This window comes from Schistocerca piceifrons, chromosome 2 (assembly GCF_021461385.2).
Source record: "Schistocerca piceifrons isolate TAMUIC-IGC-003096 chromosome 2, iqSchPice1.1, whole genome shotgun sequence".
NCBI classification, from domain to species: Eukaryota; Metazoa; Arthropoda; class Insecta; order Orthoptera; family Acrididae; genus Schistocerca; species Schistocerca piceifrons.
Window position 1 is genome coordinate 199602565 of NC_060139.1, and position 21421 is coordinate 199623985.

The 21421-nt window shown below is 43.1% G+C and overlaps 1 protein-coding gene across 2 annotated transcripts in view; it reads left to right on the forward strand.

Moving 5' to 3' along the window:
• Window positions 1–19821: 19821 nt before the first annotated feature.
• The window catches only part of LOC124777708 (sialin-like), a 150359-nt gene continuing 148759 nt past the window's right edge, over window positions 19822–21421 (forward strand). For both annotated transcript variants that reach the window (XM_047253204.1, XM_047253203.1), the window contains exon 1: window positions 19822–19844. In XM_047253204.1, the coding sequence (XP_047109160.1) occupies window positions 19823–19844 (22 nt within the window). In that variant the 5' untranslated portion in view covers window position 19822. The remainder of the gene's footprint in view (window positions 19845–21421) is intronic.

Sequence of the window (21421 nt, forward strand, 5' to 3'; positions counted from 1 at the left end):
AAAAGGTCAAAGATGGGCAGCCCGTTCTGTATTATAGGAAAAATGGGAAGAGACTGTCAAGGATATGAACTGGAGTGGCAATCATTAAAACAAACGTGACTTCAGAGAGTCAGTTGTATTACCGGGGGCTTTGGCAAAGTGGTAAGTCACACGACTGGCACTTGAGACGACGGTGGATCAAATCCGCGTCTGGCCAAGCATGTTTAGCTTTTCTGCGATTTTTCTGAATCGCGTAAGGCGAATGCCTTCGAAAGGACATGGTCAATATCCTTCCCCATCCTCCCTCAGTCAGAGTTTCCACTCTGTCTGTAATGACCTCGTCGTCGGCGGTGTGTTAAACTTTAATTTTCTTCGATTTTTAAAATTAATTTCACTTTAATAGCATATCTAGTACACACATTACGAACGCTTTTATTTTTAATTAGTTTTCTTCTTCCATTCTCCTCAGGAAACTTACCTTCTCTGCTTGTGTTTTGCTGTAACTTTATTATTTATCCAACTCTTCCTTCCATACAATGATAACTGTGCTGCCATAGTTGAATAAAATTGTTTCGGGTTTTGTAGTAAAGTGGTATGTTTATTGTTCCACACGAGGCTCGAAATATGTTACGGCTTTTCTTATATATCATGACCAAAAGCATAATTGTCGTAATCCAGATGTTAAAATTATGTGTTCAATTATTTCTTTATTAATTACAATCTTGCGCAGTATTTGGAAAGTAACTTGAAAGCCCTTAACTTTTTTTCTTGTGTAAGAAGATCTTAAGCTTGTATTCTATACAGACACTTCGCAACCAAAAGTATCACTTTTTCGAAACCCCGTAACTATCGCCTTTTGCGATACGTAAGTTTGAAATTTGGCTCAAAGGCATCAAACAAAAGCGGGCACTCTCCAGTGTCACCCTTTGACTCGGAAACGCTTCAAACACCACCGTGTCGACAGATGTGGAAAAAAGCCCACAGCTCAGAAGTTCAGGTGAGGTGTAAGTTCATATTGCTGTCATATTGACACCGAATTTCACAATTCTGTCCAACTTAATCCAGCACGTATCACACCTTGTGAAGGTCGTTTCATCCGTCTTAGCCACATTTCACTCCTTTCTTGATGCCTCTGCGATAGAGGTTAGCACCGCGACACCCAGCATTGAAATCAAGATGTTTTGTTATGGATGGCCGAGGAAAACATTTAAGATACACCATCACTCAACTGTTCTGTTGATACCGGCCACTGTGGCCGAGTGGTTCTAGGCGCTCCAGTCCGGAACCGCGCCGCTGCTACGGTCGCAGGCTCGAATCCTGCCTTGGGCATGGATGTATGTGATGTCCTTAGGTTAGTTAGGTTTAAGTAGTTCTAAGTCTAGGGGACTGATGACCTCAGATGTTAAGTCCCATAGTGCTTACAGCCATTTGAACCTTTTTTTTTGTGCTGTTGATGGTGCGCATGGAGCGGTCTACTGCCTGTCGAATCTCTGGAATAGTTCTGAAGCGAAAGCCACGAAGTGGTTCCTTCATCTTCAAAATCCAGGACTTACGTCGTATTACTATTCGTTTTTGAAGCAGCATCTGCGCCCATCTTTGCGAAAGAACTAGCGACACTTCCTGCACAGCCCACACATCATTTTGCACGACAATGTGCGGGCGCATACAGCGCCAGCTGCAGCTGCTCTGTTCGGTCGATGGTACTGGGAAGTACTGTACCATTCACCATACTGCCCGGACTTAAGTCCTTGTGACTTTGATGAAGGAATCACTTCGTGGCATTTGCTTCAGAACTGTTCCAGAGATTCGACAGGCAGTGGACTGCTCCATTCGTACCATCAACGTAACATGCTCTGCTAACGGTACACTACGCCTTCCACATCGTTGGCAATGGGTTCTACACAACGCTGGTGACTGCTTTGAAGGACAGTAACAGGTGCAAACATGTAACTCTTTTGTATCGGTTGTGAACCCTCGTAGTTCTCCTGTTTTGCGCCCTGCTTTGGCGTCATCGTGGAGGGGTGGAACACTGACTTGTTCTCGAATAAAACGGCAAATGGTCTCTCTAAGACTACTCAGTTTGGCAACAACTTCTGTGCCACCCATGCACCTTTGTTGAGCACGTTAAAAATGTTCATTCCAAAAATTTCGCCACCCATTCAACTGAATGGTGCTCCAATGCTGCTGTAGCGCCCGAGGGCAAGCAACCCCTTCGCCATTCCCTTACGTGGGGCTGCCTGCTCTCAGGCGCTAAAGCAGCTGTGGAGCACCATTCAGCTGAATGGGTGTCGAAGCTTCTGGCAGGTACATTTTCAAAGTGCTCAACAGAGGTGCATGAGTGGCAACGAAGTTGTTGCCAAACTGAGTAGTCTTAGGGAGACCCTTTGCCTTTACGTTCAAGCACAAGTCAATGTTGCACACTTCCATGATCGCGTCCTAGTAGGGAGCGAAACGCAAGGGCTGAAAAAGCGTAAACATCTTTTGCTACTTGGAATCATGTATAAATTACGTCGAACGGTTTTGAACGGCCCCTAGCGGTTCCGCACTGTATGCCAGAGAAAAAACTGTGGTCACACTACACTCCAAAGGGATCAGATGCACTTCAGTGGAGCTGTGGCCCCACGATGTCTTTAGGTTAGGGTTGAATAGCCCGATGGCTGTCAGCAGTATCGAACGTTACTGTGTGTTATGAGCGGTGGTGTATCTGAGATGTTTACTCAACCACCCATAAGAAAATCGCCTGATTTCAATGCTGGATATTGTGGTGCTGATCTCCATCGCACAGTCGTCCAAAGAAGGGGTGAAATATGGATAAGAGGAGATGTTACGTCCTTGCCATCGTGTGACACGTCCACAATGGCGTTGGGTAGAATTTTGGTAAAAATAGGTGTCAATGTGACATCATTAACCCACCTTCCTTCTAAGTTGTGGTCATTTTTTTTTTTTTTTTTTTGCCTGTTTCGACACCTTGCTGTTTTAAGCGTCGCTGAGCGCGGGGATGAGGTGGCAAGGCGCCACGCTTTTGCACCGTTACAGGGGAAACTTGTAAGCACCTTTGAGCCAAATTTCAAACTTAAGCATCTCAATGGGAGACAATTACGGGGTTTCGAAAAAGTGATACTTTTATGTAAGTCTGAAGGCTTTCGTAGCCACTGTCACTGAAGTTAAAATCTCCTGGGGTGTTAGATCTCGTCGTATTTCCTCTAAAATAATCGACGTTTCGACCGCTCTGCTGGGATCTTTCGGTATTCTAGCAATAGTGGACACCGGAAGATCCTGAAGAAGACCCCAGCAGAGGGGTCGAAAGGTCTGTTGTTTTAGAGGAAATATGACGCGACGTAACACCCCAGAAGATCTTAACTGCAGTGATACTTTTGTTTGCGCACTGTATTTGGTTGGTCGATGTATTGCTGACTAGCTGTAAGTCATCTTGACTTTCATGTATCATTACTATGGCATTTACAATTATTAGAGTACTTAGGTTAAATTAAATCCCTGGGTTATTCAGATTGCGAGTTTTTAAAAATCGTCAACATAAATATTAACAAGAACTGGTTAACGAAAACACCCCTCTTTCACGCTGTGATTGATATTTATCTCATTCACCCCTACCTCTCCTGTAATTATTGTAATTTTTGTTTCAAGATATAAACTTAAGGTTTCCCTCATGAAGTATGGCAGGTGGACACTGTCAGTCATTATCACCTGTAACTGATTCTGCCCACCATAAATCACAGACCTTCCAAAGATGAGTTGGCTTGCGTGCGTCAGTGATATAGATACCATTGATGCAACAACGCAGTGAGTTATCTGTGGAAAGGCCACAATAACGTACAGTTCCCAAAGAGGGTCAGTAGTCTTATTAGTAACTGCAGGGGAATAGTGTGGGAGACTGACTGATATGAACCCGTAACATCAGCCAACATGACCTTGCTGTGCTGGTGTTGCGAATGACTGAAAGCAAGAGGAAACTATAGGCACTGTTTTTTTCCGAGGGCATGTAGCTCTATTGTATGGTCAGATGATGATGGCCTTCTCCCAGGTAAAATGTTCTGGAGATAAACTGTCCAGCATTTGAATCTCTGGGTAGAGAATTCTCAGGAGGCTATCATCATTAGGAAATACAAAACAACCATCCCATGGGTCAAAGCGTGGGATGTTAATTGCCTTAATCGGGAAAGAACGGTAGAGAATTAAAAAAGGGAAATCGATTGAACTTAATATAGTGGGAATTGGTGAAGTGTGATGACACGAAGAACAGGACTTCTGGCCAGGTGAACGTAGCGTTATTAACAATAAATCAAATAGGAGCGATATGGGCGTATGTCTAATAATGAATAAGAAAATAGGAATTAAGGTAACCTACCATTAACAGCATGGTGAACGTAATATCGTAGCCAAGACAGTCACAAAGCCAACATACACTATGGTTTAACTGACATCTAGCTCCGCAGACGAGGAAGAGATTGAATTTGTGGTGTCACCGCCAGACACCACACTTGCTAGGTGGTAGCCTTTAAATCGGTCGCGGTCCATTAGTATACGCCGGACCCGCGTGTCGCCACTGTCGGTGATAGCAGACCGAGCGCCATCACACGGCAGGTCTAGAGAGACGTACTGGCACTCGCCCCAGTTGTACAGCCGACTTTGCAAGGAACGGTTCACTGACAAATACGCTCTCATTTGCCGAGACGATAGTTAGCATAGCCTTCAGCTACGTTTGCTACGACCTAGCAAGGCGCCGTATTCAATTGCTATTGAGATTCTATTAACGTATCATCAGGAGCGATGTTCTACAAATGTGGATTAAAGTTAAGTATTCCAGAAGCTACGTACTTTTCTTTATAGCATTCATTACGTATCCTCTTTCAGACCTCACGCCAGCCTGCGTGAGTTTAAGCGCGTGCCTTTCGGCTTCCTCTCATTGTGTCTAGGCTGTCTTGTCTAGACACAACATATTTGGCGACGAGTCTCAAAAGAGGATTTAGCGTTCGTATTGCCCTAATTTACTTGTGTCATGGCTTCGTCACAATCTCCAGATGTACTGTCCGAATTTTATCGCTTGCAGAATCAGCAGACGCAGGCGTTATTGGATGCCCTTGGACAGCTCGTCCAGGGTCAACGTGCAATGCAAAACGATGCGGCAGCCGCCGCTCTACCGCTACCGCAGCTACAACATGCAGTTGCACCACCTTTTCGTCAGTTCGATGTGGCACTGGAAAACTGGACGGAGTGGTCACGCCAATTTGGATTCCATCTCGCCGCCTACAGAATTCAAGGTAACGAGCGGCAGCCTTTCTTATTGTCCTGTGTAGGCGTCCACACGTACCGAGTGATAGTGAAATTATTTCCCCGACGCGACGTAGCAACTCTGTCCTACAAAGAAATTTTGTCTGCATTAGACGCATATTTCAAGGAATCAGTCAATGTAGTTGCAAAACGGTATACGTTCTTTCGTACCAAACGTACGGCCAGTCAAACTAATAGGGAGTGGGTTGCAACTTTGCAAGACCTTACAAGGGATTGTGCTTTTGAGTGTGAATGTGGACTCCCTTATTCAGATACTATGGTACGTGATGCAATTGCACAGAACGTTTCTGATGTTCGTATACGGGAGCAAATTTTGAAACTAGTCAATCCCTCCCTTCAACAAGTGATGGACATATTGGATAGGCAAGACACACTTGACTTTGCTCAGGAATCATTTGAAACTTCGCCAGCCGTGTGTCACATTAACCGGCCCGCCGGGCGAGCTGCACGGAACAGTAAACAGCCCTCGCGCTCGTCCGTGCAGCTGCCGCCCAGCTCTCAACCACGTGTCCCGCGGCAGCAAGCAAATGGAGTGAAATCATGACCGCGGTGTGCAACCAGACATTCGCGTGAGAATTGCCCGTCACGCCAAGCTATTTGCTTTTTCTGTAATAGAAAAGGACATGTTCAGAGTGTTTGCCAGAAAAAGCTCAGATCGGACATTCACAACCATTCCAGGCCCTTCGCTTCGCGCCAGAATCGAACCAAGAATACTCAGGCTTGTTAACCTTCGCCTGTGGACATTCATGTAGTAAATTCCACTCTGCCCAGTGCCACTCTCTCTAAAAGTGACTGTGTTCGTCCCACAAACAGTGTGCGTCGACATCGACGGAAATCCCGTCAAGTCGCAAGTGCTTCTGTACCAGTGTCTGTTCACGTTGCACGAGACAGTCGCTCTTGTCGTCAGCAGGACAATAAACTTTTTGTCGACTTGGACATTCATGGCACCGTGATACCATTCCAGCTCGATACCGGAGCTGCTGTTTCATTGATCAATAAAGACACATACAAACAACTGGGCACACCTCCCTTGCGTGCCGCAAATGTTACGATAACTACATATTCAGGTCAGAATATCCCTTTGTTAGGACAGTGCAGCCTTCTTGCAACATACAAGGGACAAACAAAACTTGTGTCTTTTTACGTACTTCGTTCTTCTTCTGCAGTGAACTTGTTTGGTTTAGATTTATTTCAGTTGTTTAACTTGTCTATAGTAAATCAGGTCCTATCAGTGAAACAGACTGTGCCTTCAGACGGTGTTTCTCGTCTATGTGAAGTTTGCAGACATTTTTGCACCGGGCCTTGGTTGCGATAAGAACTATAAAGCACATTTGGAACTGAAAGTAAACGCGCAACCAAAAATTTTTCAGAGCGCGCCATGTTCCCCACGCATTGCGTGATGAGGTGGCAAGAACATTAAATGATTTGGAATCACAAGGTGTGATTGAACGTGTGCAGGCTTCTCTCTGGGCTTCACCCTTAGTAATTTTGCCAAAACCTTCCGGAAAATTGAGACTTTGTGTGGACTTCAAAGCTACAGTGAATGCACAACCAGTGATTGCAACTTTTCCTTTACCCCGCCCAGAAGATCTTTTTGACAAACTGTGCCCGGGTAAATATTTTTCGAAATTGGACCTAGCAGATGCGTACTTGCAAATACCAGTGGCCGAAGAATCCAGCGCGTCTTGGTGGTTAACACGCATCTTGGTTTGTACCGATTCAAAAGACTGCCATTCGGGTGTGCATCCGCCCCTGCATTGTTTCAGCAATATCTGCAAACTGTGTGTGCGTCGGTCCCTACTGCAGCAACCTATCTGGACGATATAGTGATCTCCGGAAAGACGGAAGAAGAACATTTAGCCAACCTCCGAACATTATTTCGGGTCTTGCGACAAAATGGTCTTCGCTTGCGGAAGGACAAATGTGTGTTTTTTGCTTGTGACTTACCCTATCTGGGCCATGTAATCAATGCACAAGGCATACATCCGAGTCCAGAGCACCTCCGTGCCATACAAGACTTGCCCTCGCCGCAGAATTTGAAGCAGCTACAGAGTGTGCTGGGAAAAATTAACTATTATCATAAATATATCCCACATGCGTCTTCCATTTCAGCTCCGCTTCATCGCTTACGCCGTAAAGGTGTTCCGTTCGTCTGGACGACGGAATGCGAACGCGCGTTGCTTTCATATACTTGCCTTACGCCATTCGATCCCCGGAAACCCCTTTTGTTGATGGTAGATGCATCGGATTTCGGGATCGGGGCGGTGCTTGCGCACAAAGATGGCTCGCATGATCGCCCTATTGCCTTTGCGTCCAAATTTCTCTCGTCTGCGCAAAGAAATTATTCACAGATAGAGAAAGAAGCCTTGGCTCTCGTATTTGGTGTTACTAAGTTTCATGATTTCTTGTATGGTCGTCACTTTACCATCATCACAGACCACAAACCTTTGACATCGCTTTTTCATCCGAACAAGCCTGTACCTCCACGTACAGCGCAGAAATTCATTCGCTGGTCTATTTTCCTCTCGCAGTACCGCTACGATATCTTGTATCGGTCCACTGCTAAGCACGGAAACGCCGATGCGTTGTCCCGTTTGCCTGTGGCTGAGGATAGAGCATTCGATTCTTCCGAACTTGCTTGCATGTTCATTGATTCGGAAACCGATGACGTGGTCGAATCGTTTCCGATTGATTTTCGTCGTGTAGCTACAGCCACAGCTGCCGTTTTGCGTTTTGTTGCTACGCAATGGCCCTTGTCAAAAACACGGATCGAGGTTCCGTTGGTTCGCAGATTTTTTGCTCACAAGGAGAGTCTTTTTGTTCGACGTGGTGTTTTGCTGTTGCGTTCTGATAATGATCAGTCCAGGGTCGTGGTCCCACGTTCGTTACAGTCCTCTGCCTTACGACTTCTCCACCAAGGACGTTGGGGTATAGTGCGAACGAAACAACTTGCTCGTCAGCACTGCACTTGGTTCGGAATCGATGCTGCGATTACGAAAATGTGCTCTTCTTGCATGGCGTGTGCCGAACAACAATCCGCACCACCGCGGAAATTCTTTGCATGGCCGAAAGCCACTTCCCCGTGGCAACGCTTGCACATAGATTTTGCTGGTCCATTCTGGAATGCTCGATGGTTGTTGTGGTCGATTCTTTCAGTAATTTTCCTTTTGTTGTCAGGATGTCTTCCACGACGTCATTTGTCACCATCCAAGCGTTATCTGCTATCTTTTGCATAGAAGGTCTTCCACAGACTATTGTTTCCGACAATGGCCCACAATTAATGTCCGCAGAATTTCAGTCATTCTGCAAGGCCAATAGTATTTAACATCTGACATCCGCGCCGTTTTCGCCTCAGTCAAACGGTGCCGCTGAACGATTGGTCCAGACTTTCAAGTCTCAGATGTTGTAGTTGAAGGAGTAGCATTCTCGGGAGGACGCGTTGTTGCTCTTTTTGTCTTCGTATCGCTCTCAGCCCCGAGATGGTCGCTTGCCGGCTGAGTTGCTCCACGGTCGTCCTCATCGAACCTTGATGTCTTTGCTACATCCGCCGCATCAGGTTCCTGTGCAGCGGCAGCCACCTGCTTTTGCTCCAGGCGACGTTGTATACTATCGCAACTATCGAGGTTCACAGCGTTGGCTCGCAGGGCGCATTCTTCGCTGCCTCGGCCGCGCTATGTATTTGGTTTTGGGGGCCTCTGGTGAGGTGCGTCGGCATCTCAATCAGCTGCGCCTCTGTTGTCGCACGGGTTCTGCCGCTCCCCGTATGCTTTCAGCGACGTTGCCGTCCGGTCAGCGCCCTGGGGACCCATCTACTGGCTCGCCTCATCCCCAGGTGTTACCGACGCTGCCTTCCATTTTGCCACATGGCGACGCGCCGCCGCCGCCGCCGCCGCCGCCGCCGCCTGTTCTCCCGCCGGCGACGCCCGCAGTGGACGCTTCGATGCAGCCGCCAAGCGCCACCCTGGGTCACGCGCCGCCGATCGCTTCCCGTGACCAGCTGTCCTCCGAAATGGACCTCTTGCCCGCTCCGGACCAGATGTCGTCTTCGCCCGTCGGCTGCCCCGCCCCGATGGAGGTCGATTCTTCGGCCCCTCCTGTCTCTTTACGGGCGCATACACCGCATGTTGACGTGCACCCTGAACTAGGTTTTCAGGCGTTTCCTAGCTCCCCTCGGACCGAATGGCCGGGTGCGGGTGGCACAGCCTCGCCTGTTGTTAGGCTCCCCACCTCGTCGCATACGTCAACATGGGGTCCTCCCCACGGCGGGCGGAAGCCTTATAACACAACCGTTCGCCGATTTGCGGGGGAGGAATGTGGTGTCACCGCCAGACACCACACTTGCTAGGTGGTAGCCTTTAAATCGGCCGCGGTCCATTAGTATACGCCGGACCCGCGTGTCGCCACTGTCAGTGATAGCAGACCGAGCGCCATCACACGGCAGGTCTAGAGAGACGTACTGGCACTCGCCCCAGTTGTACAGCCGACTTTGCAAGGAACGGTTCACTGACAAATACGCTCTCATTTGCCGAGACGATAGTTAGCATAGCCTTCAGCTACATTTGCTACGACCTAGCAAGGCGCCGTATTCAATTGCTATTGAGATTCTATTAATGTATCATCAAGAGCGATGTTCTAGAAACGTGGATTAAAGTTAAGTATTCCAGAAGCTACGTACTTTTCTTTATAGCATTCATTACGTATCCTCTTTCAGACCTCACGTCAGCCTGCGTGAGTTTAAGCGCGTGCCTTTCGGCTTCCTCTCATTGTGTCTAGGCTGTCTTGTCTAGACACAACAGAATTATCATCAGAAATTACTCATATAGTTAAGGGAGACGAAAATACATTTGTGTTTGGGCTTGGAATTCGATAGCAGGGAAAAGAAGAGAAGGAGAACATGGACGGGCGGAAGGAATGAAAAGGGAAGCTGTCTGGTAGAATTTGACACGGAATATAATTTTATCATCGATAACAAATAGTTTAAGAAATATATAAGGAAATCGTATACAGGGAAGAGACCTGGAAACGATGAACTTATGAGATTGATTACATAATTGTAAGACACAGCTTTCGAAACTAGATTTTGAACTGCAAAACATTTCCAGGAGTAGATGTGCACTCTGGTTATAATTTATTGGTTTGAGCTGCAGAGAATGTGTCGGGAGCATAGCGTTGTATGGCAGTGAATCGTGGACAGTGAGAAAACCAGAGAAGAAGTAGACTCGAAACGCTTGAGATGTGTTGCTATTGGATGACACTGAAAATTAGAGGGACTGATGTGATAAGAAATGAAGAAGTTCTCCACAGCACTGGCGAGCATATAAATCTGTGGACAATACAGACAAGGCAAAGGGACAGGGTGATAGGACATGCGTTAAGACATTAAGACATGTCTTAAGACATTAGGGAATAGAAAATTAACAGAACACTAAAAGATCTAAATCGAAAAAAAGCCCCCTGAAGTAGTTGGTATTCTCTCATAATTATTGAGTTCCTCGGAGAGCCAGTCATGATGAAACTATTCTACCTGGTATGCAAGATATATGAGTCAGGGGAAAATCCTCAGACCTTAAGATGAATGCAATAATTCCAAATTCACAGACAACAGATGCAGGCAAATGGTTTTGGCACGTCATGCCTGCAAAATACTGATAAGAACTGTTCTTTCCAGAAGAATGAAAAAAAACCGGTAGGAGCCGACGTCGAAGAATATCAGTTTTAGTCCCAGAAAACTGTATGTTTTCAAGAGGCAATACTGACCATAAGACTTACCTTAGAAGAGAGGTTAAAGAAAGGAAAACCTACGTTTATAGCATCTGTAGATTTAGAAAAATTTGATAGTGTTGACAGGAGTACGCTCTTTGAAAGTCTGACGGTAGCAGGGGTAAAATAGTGGAAGTGAAAGGTTATTTACAATTGTACAGAAACCAACCACAGTCACGAAAGAGAAGCAGTGGCTGGGAAGCAAATGAGAAATGGTTGTAGGCATTTCCCGATGTTATTCAATCTGTACAATGAGTAAGCTGTTAAGGAAACCGAGAAGAAATTTGGAGTTGGAATTAAAGTTCAGGGAGAAGAAATAAAAACTTAAAGGTTTGCCGACGACATTGCAATTTTGTCAGAGACAGCACAGGCCATGGAAGAGCAGCTGAATCGAATGGTCAGTATCTTTTAAGGAGGATTTAAGACGAACATCAACAAAAGCAAAACGAGGATAATGGAATGTAGTCGAATAAAGTCACGTGATCTGAAGGAATTAGATTAGTAAAGCAGACTGTAAAAGTAGTAGATGAGTTTTGCTGTTTGGACAGCAAAAAAGGTATTTGTATAGATCGTAGCTTTGTACAGAAGTGAAAAGTGAACGATAAACTGACCAGACAAGAAGCGAATAGGAGTTTCCGAAATGTTGTCCTACAACTGAATGCAGAAGGTTCGATGGACAAATCGCGTAAATAATGAGGAGGTCGTGAGTTGGATTTGGGGAGAAAGAAATTTGTGGCACAACCCGATTAGAAGAAAGAATCGGTTGATAAGACACATTCTGAAAAATCAAGGGATCATCTATTTGGTTATGGCGAGAAGTATGGGCACAAAAAATCGTAGAACGGGAACCAAGAGATGAAAACGGTAAGCAGATTCAAATGGGTGTAGGTTGCAGTACTTATTCGGGGATGAAGAGGCTTGTGAAGGATAGGGTAGCGTGGAGAACTGCATCAAATCACTCTTCGGATTGAATACCGTAACAATAGCAATTAATTTTGATCAAATCTATTGAAAGCTTTCTCAGAATCTATGAAAGCAATGTGGGTTTCCAGATTACATTGTTTTTGTTTTCTTTGAGTCTTTTTGCTATAATAGTGTTATCACTATACTAACGTCCTTTTCTAAAACTCACTTTGATTTTCTTGAAGATGTGTCTCAGTGACTGTGCGATCAGTTCTGTTACCCGTATCAGAGCAGGTGTACCCGAATTTACAAAGCTTAAAAGTAACAAAATACTATGTGTTCAGTTTCCGACAAATAATTATTGAAAAATCAGTATTTTACTATCACAGCAAGATAAAATCAGCATTGACATAGAGCATCTGAAATTTTGGGGACTGAAGGTAGGTGATCTGATAGTAGCCTTTGTAAAATTTAAGAAAAAGAGTTCGATTCGGTCGACAGGAAAGAGCTATTCGCCGAATCAACGCAAATTACGATGTAAACGTTAACGGGGACCCGTTAGAAGGTAAAATCTTTGGTGGAGATCTCTAAAGAGTTGATATTAAAACAGCGATCAGAGAGGGTGGTACCGAGCGAGATATGTCGTGGTTAGCACACTGGACTAACATTCGGGACGGTTCAGATCACCGTCCGGTATCCATATTTTCCGTGATTTTGTTAAATCGCTCCAGCCAAATGCTAGGATGGTTCCTTTTCAACAGCCATCTACAGCGCCAGATCTCAAACGCTTCAATTCTTTCTTTTCCGGTCTTCCCACAGTCCACAATTCATTTCCCTACAATGCTCTGCTCTAGATGTACGGTCTCAGAAATTTGTTGTTGTTGTTGTGGTCTTCAGTCCAGAGACTGGTTTGATGCAGCTCTCCGTGCTACTCTATCCTGTGCAAGCTTTTTCATCTCTCAGTACTTACTGCAACTTACATCCTTCTGAATCTCTTTAGTGTATTCATGTCTTCATCTCCCTCTACGATTTTTACCCTCCGTGCTGCCCTCCAATACTAAATTGGTGATCCCCTTTATGCCTCAGAATATGTCCTACCAACCGATCCCTTCTTCTAGTCAAGTTGTGCCAAAAATTTCTCTTCTCCCCAATTCTATTCAATACCTCCTCATTAATTATGTGATCTAGCCATCTAATCTTCAACATCCTTCTGTAGCACCACATTTCGAAAACTTATATTCTCTTCTTGTCCAAACTATTTATCGTCCACGTTTCACTTCCATACATGGCTACACTCCATACAAATACTTTCAGAAACGACTTCCTGACACTTAAATCTATACTCGATGATAACAAATTTCTCTTCTTCAGAAACGTTTTTCTTGCCATTGCCAGTCTACATTTTATATCCTCTCTACTTCGACCATCATCAGTTATTTTGCTCCCCAAATAGCAACACTCATTTACTACTTTAAGCGTCTCATTTCCTAATCTAATTCCCGCAGCATCACCTGACTTAATTCGACTACATTCCATTATCCTTGTTTTGCTTTTGTTGATGTTCATCTTATATCCTCCTTTCAAGACACTGTCCATTCCGTTCAGCTGCTCTTCCAGGTCCTTTGCTGTCTCTGACATAACTACAATGTCATCGGCGAACCTCAAAGTTTTTATTTCTTCTCTAAGGATTTTAATTCCTACTCCGAATTTTCCTATGTCTCCTTTACTGCTTCCTCAATATACAGATTGAATAACATCGGGGATAGGCTACAACCCTGTCTCACTCCCTTCCCAACCACTGCTTCCCTTTCATGCCCCTCGACTCTTATAACTGCGATCTGGTTTCTGTGCAAATTGTAAATAGCCTTTCGCTCCCTGTATTTTACCCCTGCCACCTTCAAATTTGAAAGAGAGTATTCCAGTCAACATTGTCAAAAGCTTTCTCTAAGTCTACAAATGCTAGAAACGTAGGTTTGCCTTTCCTTAATTTATTTTCTAAGATAAGCAGTAGGGTCAGAAATTAATTTCTGTAAATAAGGCCGATGCTTGGCCAGAAGTACCCCAATTGCCTGTGCTAACGTGCTTTCGTGCTCTCCTTACCTCACCTGTCATCTGTTATTTTTCCTTCCAAGGTAACAGAATTCCTTCACTTCGTCTACTTCGCAGTCCCCAACTTTGATGTTAAGTTTATCGCTCTCTCAATTCTGCTGTTGCTCATTACTTTCGTCTTTCTTCAGTTTACTTTCAATCCACGGCGTGTGCCCATTCCTAGTGTGTGCTGCTCATTGCATGCAGTAGGTACTACAATTCCTCCTCACTGTCAATGAGGATAGCAAAGTCATCAGCGAATCTTATCACTGATATCCTTTCACCCTGAATTTTAATCCCACTCTTGAACCTTACTTTTATTTGTGTAATTGCTTCTTCGATGTCTAGATTGAACAGTAGGTGCGAAATACTGCGTCTTTGTCTTACATACTTTTAAATTCAAGCACTTCATTCTTGATCTTCCCTATTTTTTTCTCTAGGTTCTTGTACAATTTTGTATATTATCTGGTTTTTGCACCATTTTAGGTTGTCGAACGCTTTTCGCAGCTCAACAAGTCCTATAAGCCTGTCTTGATTTTTCTTAATTATCGCTTCCTTATCAATCGCTATGTCAGAACTCTCCAAATTTATTGTCGTCTAACAGATCTAACAGAACTTTTCCTTTCTTCTGCATATTATTCTTGTAAGAAGCTTGGATATATGAGCCACTGAGCAGATTGTGCAATAGTTCTCGAAATTACTTGCTATCTTCGGGATTATGTTGATGATATCTCTCCGAAATCTGACGATATGTCTGCGGACTCACAGATATCCTGCAACAACTTGAACAGTAGCTTGATCACCACATCTCCCAATTATTTCAGAAACTCCGAAAAAATGTCATCAATGCTTTATTTAATGGTAAGTCTTCAAAAGTCACGTTATCAGACAAGGCCTTCCTCGTCGTGGAGACCTTCAGTCGAATATTTCCACATATCACCGCACTCTGCTGCGCTTGACAATGGAATTCCCACTGCACTCTTTAATATTGACGTCCTCTCTTTCAATTTCACCGAGGGTTGTTTTAACTTTTCTGTTTGCTGAATCAGTCCTTCCGACGAGCATTTCTTTTCCCACTCCTTTACATTTTTCCTTGCAGCCTTGCATTTATTTAAAAAAAATTGTTCCAATGGCTCTAAGCACTATGGGACTTAATATCTGAGGTCATCAGCCCCCTAGACTTAGAACTACTTAAACCTAACTAACCTAAGGCCATCAAACACATCAATGCCCGAGGCAGGATTCGAACCTGCGACTGTAGCAGCAGCGCGATTCCAGACTGAAGCGCCTAGAATAGCTCGGCCACAGCGGCCGGCGCATTTTTTCATTTCTAAGTAACTTATATTTCTGTATTCCTGTATTTTCCCGAAAGTTTTTGCACTTCCTTCTTTCGTCGATCAATTGTATTATTTTTTTGTGTTACCCACGGTTTCTTCGCAGTTACCTTCCTTGTACGTATGTTTGTCTGTCCAACATCTGTGACTGCCCTTTTTACAGATGTCCATTTGCCTTCAACTCAGCTGGCTACTGTGGTAATCGTTATCACAGTATCTGTAAACCCAGAGAGCTTAACATGCATTCACCATTCGCCAGTATTTCAGCACCTCACTTCTTTATATACTGGTTCTTCCGGACGAATCTCTTAAACTTCAGGTGACTCTTTATCATTACGAAATTGTGATCTGAGTTTGCGTCTGCTCCTGGGTACGTCTTACAATCGAATATCTGATTCCGGATTCTCTATCTGACCATGTTGCAACCAAGCTGGGATCTTCCAGTATCTCAAGGTCTTTTGCAAGTATACCTCCTCCCCTTTGATTATTGAATAGTATATTCGCTATTATTAGCTAAAATTTATTCTTTCTCCCCTCTCATTCCTGTTGCCAACAATCATGCCGGGAAATCTTTGTTCTATTCCTTCCCCTACATCCGCGTTCCAATGCTCCATGATTATTAAATTACCATCTACTTTTCCGTAGTGAATTACCAGTTCGGTATCGTGATGTACTTCCTCCATCTCTTCACCTACTGCTTGTGACATCGGCGTGTATAACTGAACTATTGTTAGCACTGGTCTGCTGTCGATTCTGATTAGAACAAACTTATCACTAAACTGTTCATAATAACTTACCCTCTGCTCTGCCTTCCTCTTCATAACGAAGCCTGCTTTTTCTGATATTAACCTACATCTGTCTGATCAGAAATCCTCATCTGCTTTCCAGCTCACTTCATTGACCCCCCCCCCCCCCCCCCAACCACCACCACTGTAATCTAAACTGAGCATTCTCATTTCTCTTTTCATATTTTGTAGCTTACCCACCACGTAAAAACTTCTGACATTCCGTGCTCCGACTCGTAGTATGTTACTCTTTCGTTGGTTATTCATTCTTTTTCTCATAGTTACCTCCCCTTCGCAGTCCTATCCCGGAGATCCGGAATCTTTCCCCAATGAAGACATCATCATTACACTTTTCCAGTTGCTGGTCACATGTCCTGTGGATACACGTAGAGTGTTTTTAACCCAGTTCTTTCCATTGCCTTCTGCATGGTCATGCCATTGATCATGTACGTCCACCTCGCGCCAAGGGTAAGATGTTGCTCTAGAACTCTGTCCGCTCCTCCGCTCTACTTGGCAAGGCCGTTGCCAGAGCGAGAGTGTCTCCAACACTGGATGTCTTCGGGGGCCACTGGTGGTGATTTTTATTCAAATTTTGAGCAGCGGCTAGGTTCGAATCCCGGACTTAGGACGCTTTGATTCCTATTCAAAAGTTCTGCCCGACTCTGTTAATTTTTGTCTTTTTTCCGGTGGGGCTTCAATGCTAACGAAATCACTTTCAATAGCTTGTACTTTCATGACGTTGGTTCTGTAGTCAGTTAACTCCAAATTTTTTTACTTCTTCTTCCCCAAGAACACAGTAGATGTACCAGTTCGTAGAACCGAAAAATAATCCGCTTCTTGTAGGTTAAAATGAAAAAAGTAAGTTTTTCATCAAGTCGAAACGAACGATAATTTTTTATATAGTTACGAAGCAGCACTGCTTTAGACTGCTTAAATTGAAAAAAAAATCATAACTGAAATATCGTTCTGGATGTAAAAGAAAAATTAAATATCTCTGGAACATCTGCTGATATTTATGATTCTTCTTTAAAGAAAAATGCTCTCCATTGCATACTGGCATACTGTATGTGGCCTTCTACGTTGGGATGTATCTTCATGATTGGATATATCACATCTGCACACTACAGGCACACCCATGCTCTACGTTAAATCGAGATAAAATTTCGAGTTTGCCAGTAACTAGGAGATTTATGACACTGCTCACAACAGTCTATTACCTAACAACGAGTCGTTCCTGCGTAGTCTTTGGAAAGAGCAACGCTCACGATAGGCCAGGATCCAGATTCTAATCGCGACCTAGCAGACGTTTGGAGTCTATTAGTATACTCAAAAACAGTGATATATTAACTGTGGCGTGAAACATTCATTCTGAATCACTTGTATTTTATAATGAAAAAGTATCGGCGTTTTAAAATTGGATCATTTTATATATGAATTCATTTGCACTTTTGGGAATACCCAAATGCTGTTGGTATTTTTAAGGGGGACACGATTGTTGGCGTTATTTTACACGTAGTTTATAAGCCAGAAATAGAAGCCGATCTGTTATACAGACGCGTTCAAATTATTAGACTAAATGATTATGTTTTATGGTGTAAAAATAGGAGAGAAAAGTGTAATAATTGATTTGTTTTAATGGTTTAATTGATGCCACGAAATTTCCCTTCCAAGCAATTCACAGGTCACTGAATTTTTCACAGTTGGTAACATTTGTCATTTTCCCTCAAAATCGTGTTGTTGTTAGTTGTCTGTGTGCATGCTTTGAAACTGTGTTTACAGTAATGTTTTATGTTTCTGTGGTGTACTTCAGCTTGTTATTTATCCTATCAACTTCTTGCTTCATTAACAAGACATGAAATAGCTTGTGAACTTGCATGTTTTTAGCTATAGGAATAAATCGTGGAATTTCCAAAGAAAGTTAGGTTATGGGGAAGACAAAAGATGTTTCACCTTGGAAACTTTCAGTTGTGGTAGCACTTCTTGCTGAAAATCGTGATACACAGCAATAAATTGCTGACAGAATGAGAATATCACAGAAAACTGTCAGCAGAATCTGACTTTCAGTGCACAAAGATGGTGAAAACAAGCCAAACAGGAAAGAAAAATGTGGACATAAAACAAAAATCAGTCCTAGGACAATGAGAAGACTAACAAACATGGAAACAATGAACTGTAAACTTACTTCTATAGACATGGGCCATCGGGTGAAAGGTTTTGGTGTTGAAGTTTCACGCGTGACAGTGAGAAGGAGGCTGTTTGGATGTGGTTTAAAGGCATGCCGACCAAGGAAAAAACAGAAAATCACACTTGCCATGAAAACCAAAAGATTGCAGTGGGCTAAACATCTTCAGGAGTGGACAAGTGAGGACTAAGGTATGTGCAATGATATGGTAAATTAAATGGGTCTGATGTCTAAAGTTAGGAGTTTTCGCTTGAAATTCTGATGTTTTATTGATACTGAAGAGCTGTACATATGAATTTTGGGACTGTTGAGGTGTCCTACGCTATTATTCCTAACTTTTCTAACTTGGAATTTTGTACATATGCTTCAGGTATGCTTCAGTGATGAATCTATATTCACTGTGATGGAAGAAAGCAGCCAGTATGTTCGTCGCAGACCTGGAGAACAGTTCAAAGCTGAGTGTGTGCAGCAATGTGTGACGCATCCAACTTCCGTTATGGTCTGGAATGTGAAGTCCGTGAAAGGTCCTGGCAGATTACACATTGTTGAGGGGACAGTGAGGGAAGAACAGTATAAACAAATCCCTGAAAAGGAATTTTTCCCCCAAATAAATGAGTGGTTTCTCATTAAAGATGCCATTTTTATACCTGATGGGGCAACTTGCCACAAAGCCAAAAGTGTTTCCAGGTACTTAGAAGAAAAGCAACTGAAAGTGTTGCCCTGGTCAGGGAATAGCCCAGATATGAACCCAATTCGAAATGTAGGGACTATTGTGAAACAGAGGATAATGAAATTTACAATAACCACCAAACAAGACCTAAGGGAGAAACTAGAGGAAATCTGGTACCATGACAATGATATTGAAATGAAATGTGAAAAGTTAATAAAAACTAGGATAAAAACGTTGATTAAGAACAAAGGCATACATACAAAGTATAGTGTGTACAAATATAATCTGTATTTGTATGTAAACGTGTAACAAATGTTAAGTTTCGGAAAAAAATGTCTTTAGTCTAATAATTTGAACACGTCTGTAAAATATTCTTTGAGTCATTTCACGTCCTTGAGGATACATGTGGAAAATGAAATGTGAATGAATAGGAGAGTCCACAAACGAATGAATTATGTAGGCTTTACAAATGTCTGAAGAAACGAGCACCTTAGTTATTATTGCTGCCTGTGTTGCTTAATAATGCAGCGTCATATCATCACATATGGTCCGTGAGCTACGTCACGAGACGAGGATTTGCGAAGCACCTACGAAACAAAAGACGGCTTTGCCGCTCTTGAAATCCGTACGACGCCGGAAAAAGAGTGGCGAGCAGACGGCGGGATTTTGTCTCCCTGTCACCTCACAGAGCACCCTCACACAATGGAGGATGTTCGATAAGAAACGCTAGCAAACAAGAAATGATTTACTGTGCCCTCTGCCTCTTAAAGCAGCCGCCATGCGCCCGTTGCTCACTCCATAGCCGGCCAGCATGGCGCTGACAAGGGGCAGAGGTAAGGCTGCAGCAGCTCCGGCGTGGCAAACTCATGAAACGCGCAGAAAACTGGTACATTATATGCGTAATTTTTGTGAAGTAAAATTTTGTTCGTACATGATACTCGATGACCCACTAAGTGCACCTCCAAGACTGACTGACATTTAACCCTGTGAGCTGCCGAGGCGTATCAGAACAACTGGAACCACTTTAAAGAATATAATTAATACGCCACCATACACCAGCGATTCAGTGTTGATCTTAAGCAAACGATTTATTACTTTCATTGGTACTAACTGTATGCAGTACATCATTTATTTTCTTCAGCAGTAACGGTGGAGCAATTGTCAGTTTTAAAATGTTCTGTTTGTTCTATTTGTTCCTGTTGTACGATGATTTTTGTGGGCTAGAAGAGGTAATGAACTCATCCACATGCTAGTAAAGGCTCCCCTGAACCGAGTCAGTGGAACTTAACAATTTTCGTATTTTCAATTCTAGCTGAAACGTAATTGCAGGGTTAGATACATGTTTAAAGAGATGATTAATTTGATAGATCGGTATCAGATTTGGGATAAACAGATCTCCGGCAATAAATAAAAATAAAAACCTACGCCATAGTTGGCAGAGAAAGAAGTGAAACCCGTTGCGACGGCATGAATCCCTTACGACGGCAACCCATCCGCAAAAATCGGCAGGAAAGCACCGGAAAGATAACTGTGTATTTTAATAAAGTAAAACACTTCCTAATGTTGTGCAGAACTATATTTATTTGGTCATGAACGGCTTTCGCTTCCTCAGGCCATTTTCAGGTGACAAATGAATGTTGGAAACACGGATAAACATGATGTACGACTTACTCAGATATTATTTGTACAGAAGATACAAAAATGACAAAATGTTCACGTAGGAAAACATTACAATAATTAAATTAACTAAAAACGGGGGTGTAACCAAAGTTTTTAAGTGGAGATACATATAACAAATGATGAGAAGTAAAATGAATTTACAGTTTGAGTCTATTATTTGGAAGTTTAAGAAGAAAATAATCTCCAACGACTTCATCGCTACCAAAGCTGAAAAATCAGTTTAGTTCTTTTGAACAAAAGTGATTACGTTAGAAAAGTGAACCACTTCCTTGAAAGGTCCAACTTCCAGTCGTTACAAATACTAGGTTCAAACTTTAAATTCATTTTATTTCTCTTCATTTGTTATGTGTATCTTTACATAAAAACATTGTTTGCCCCTCCTTTTTACTTAATGTAATCAATGCAATATTTTCCTATTTGTCACTTTTGTATTTTCAGTGCAAACAATATCTGTGTATCATATCGTGTTTATCAGTGTTTGCGACGATGACATGAGAAGCCGAAAGTCGATTCGTGACGAAATAAATACAATTCTGCATAACATTAGGAAGAGCTTTCCTTTTAAATATGATTGCCATGGTCTGTCAAGCATCGACTACAAATTTAGTTAACTGTGTATTTCGTCCGCCGCCCAACATGAAAGCCTTGTTGGGGTCTGTGAAGGACAACTTATGACTCCGAAAACCAGGAGTTTATCGTATTCCTTACCAGTGCGGGAAAATGTACGTAG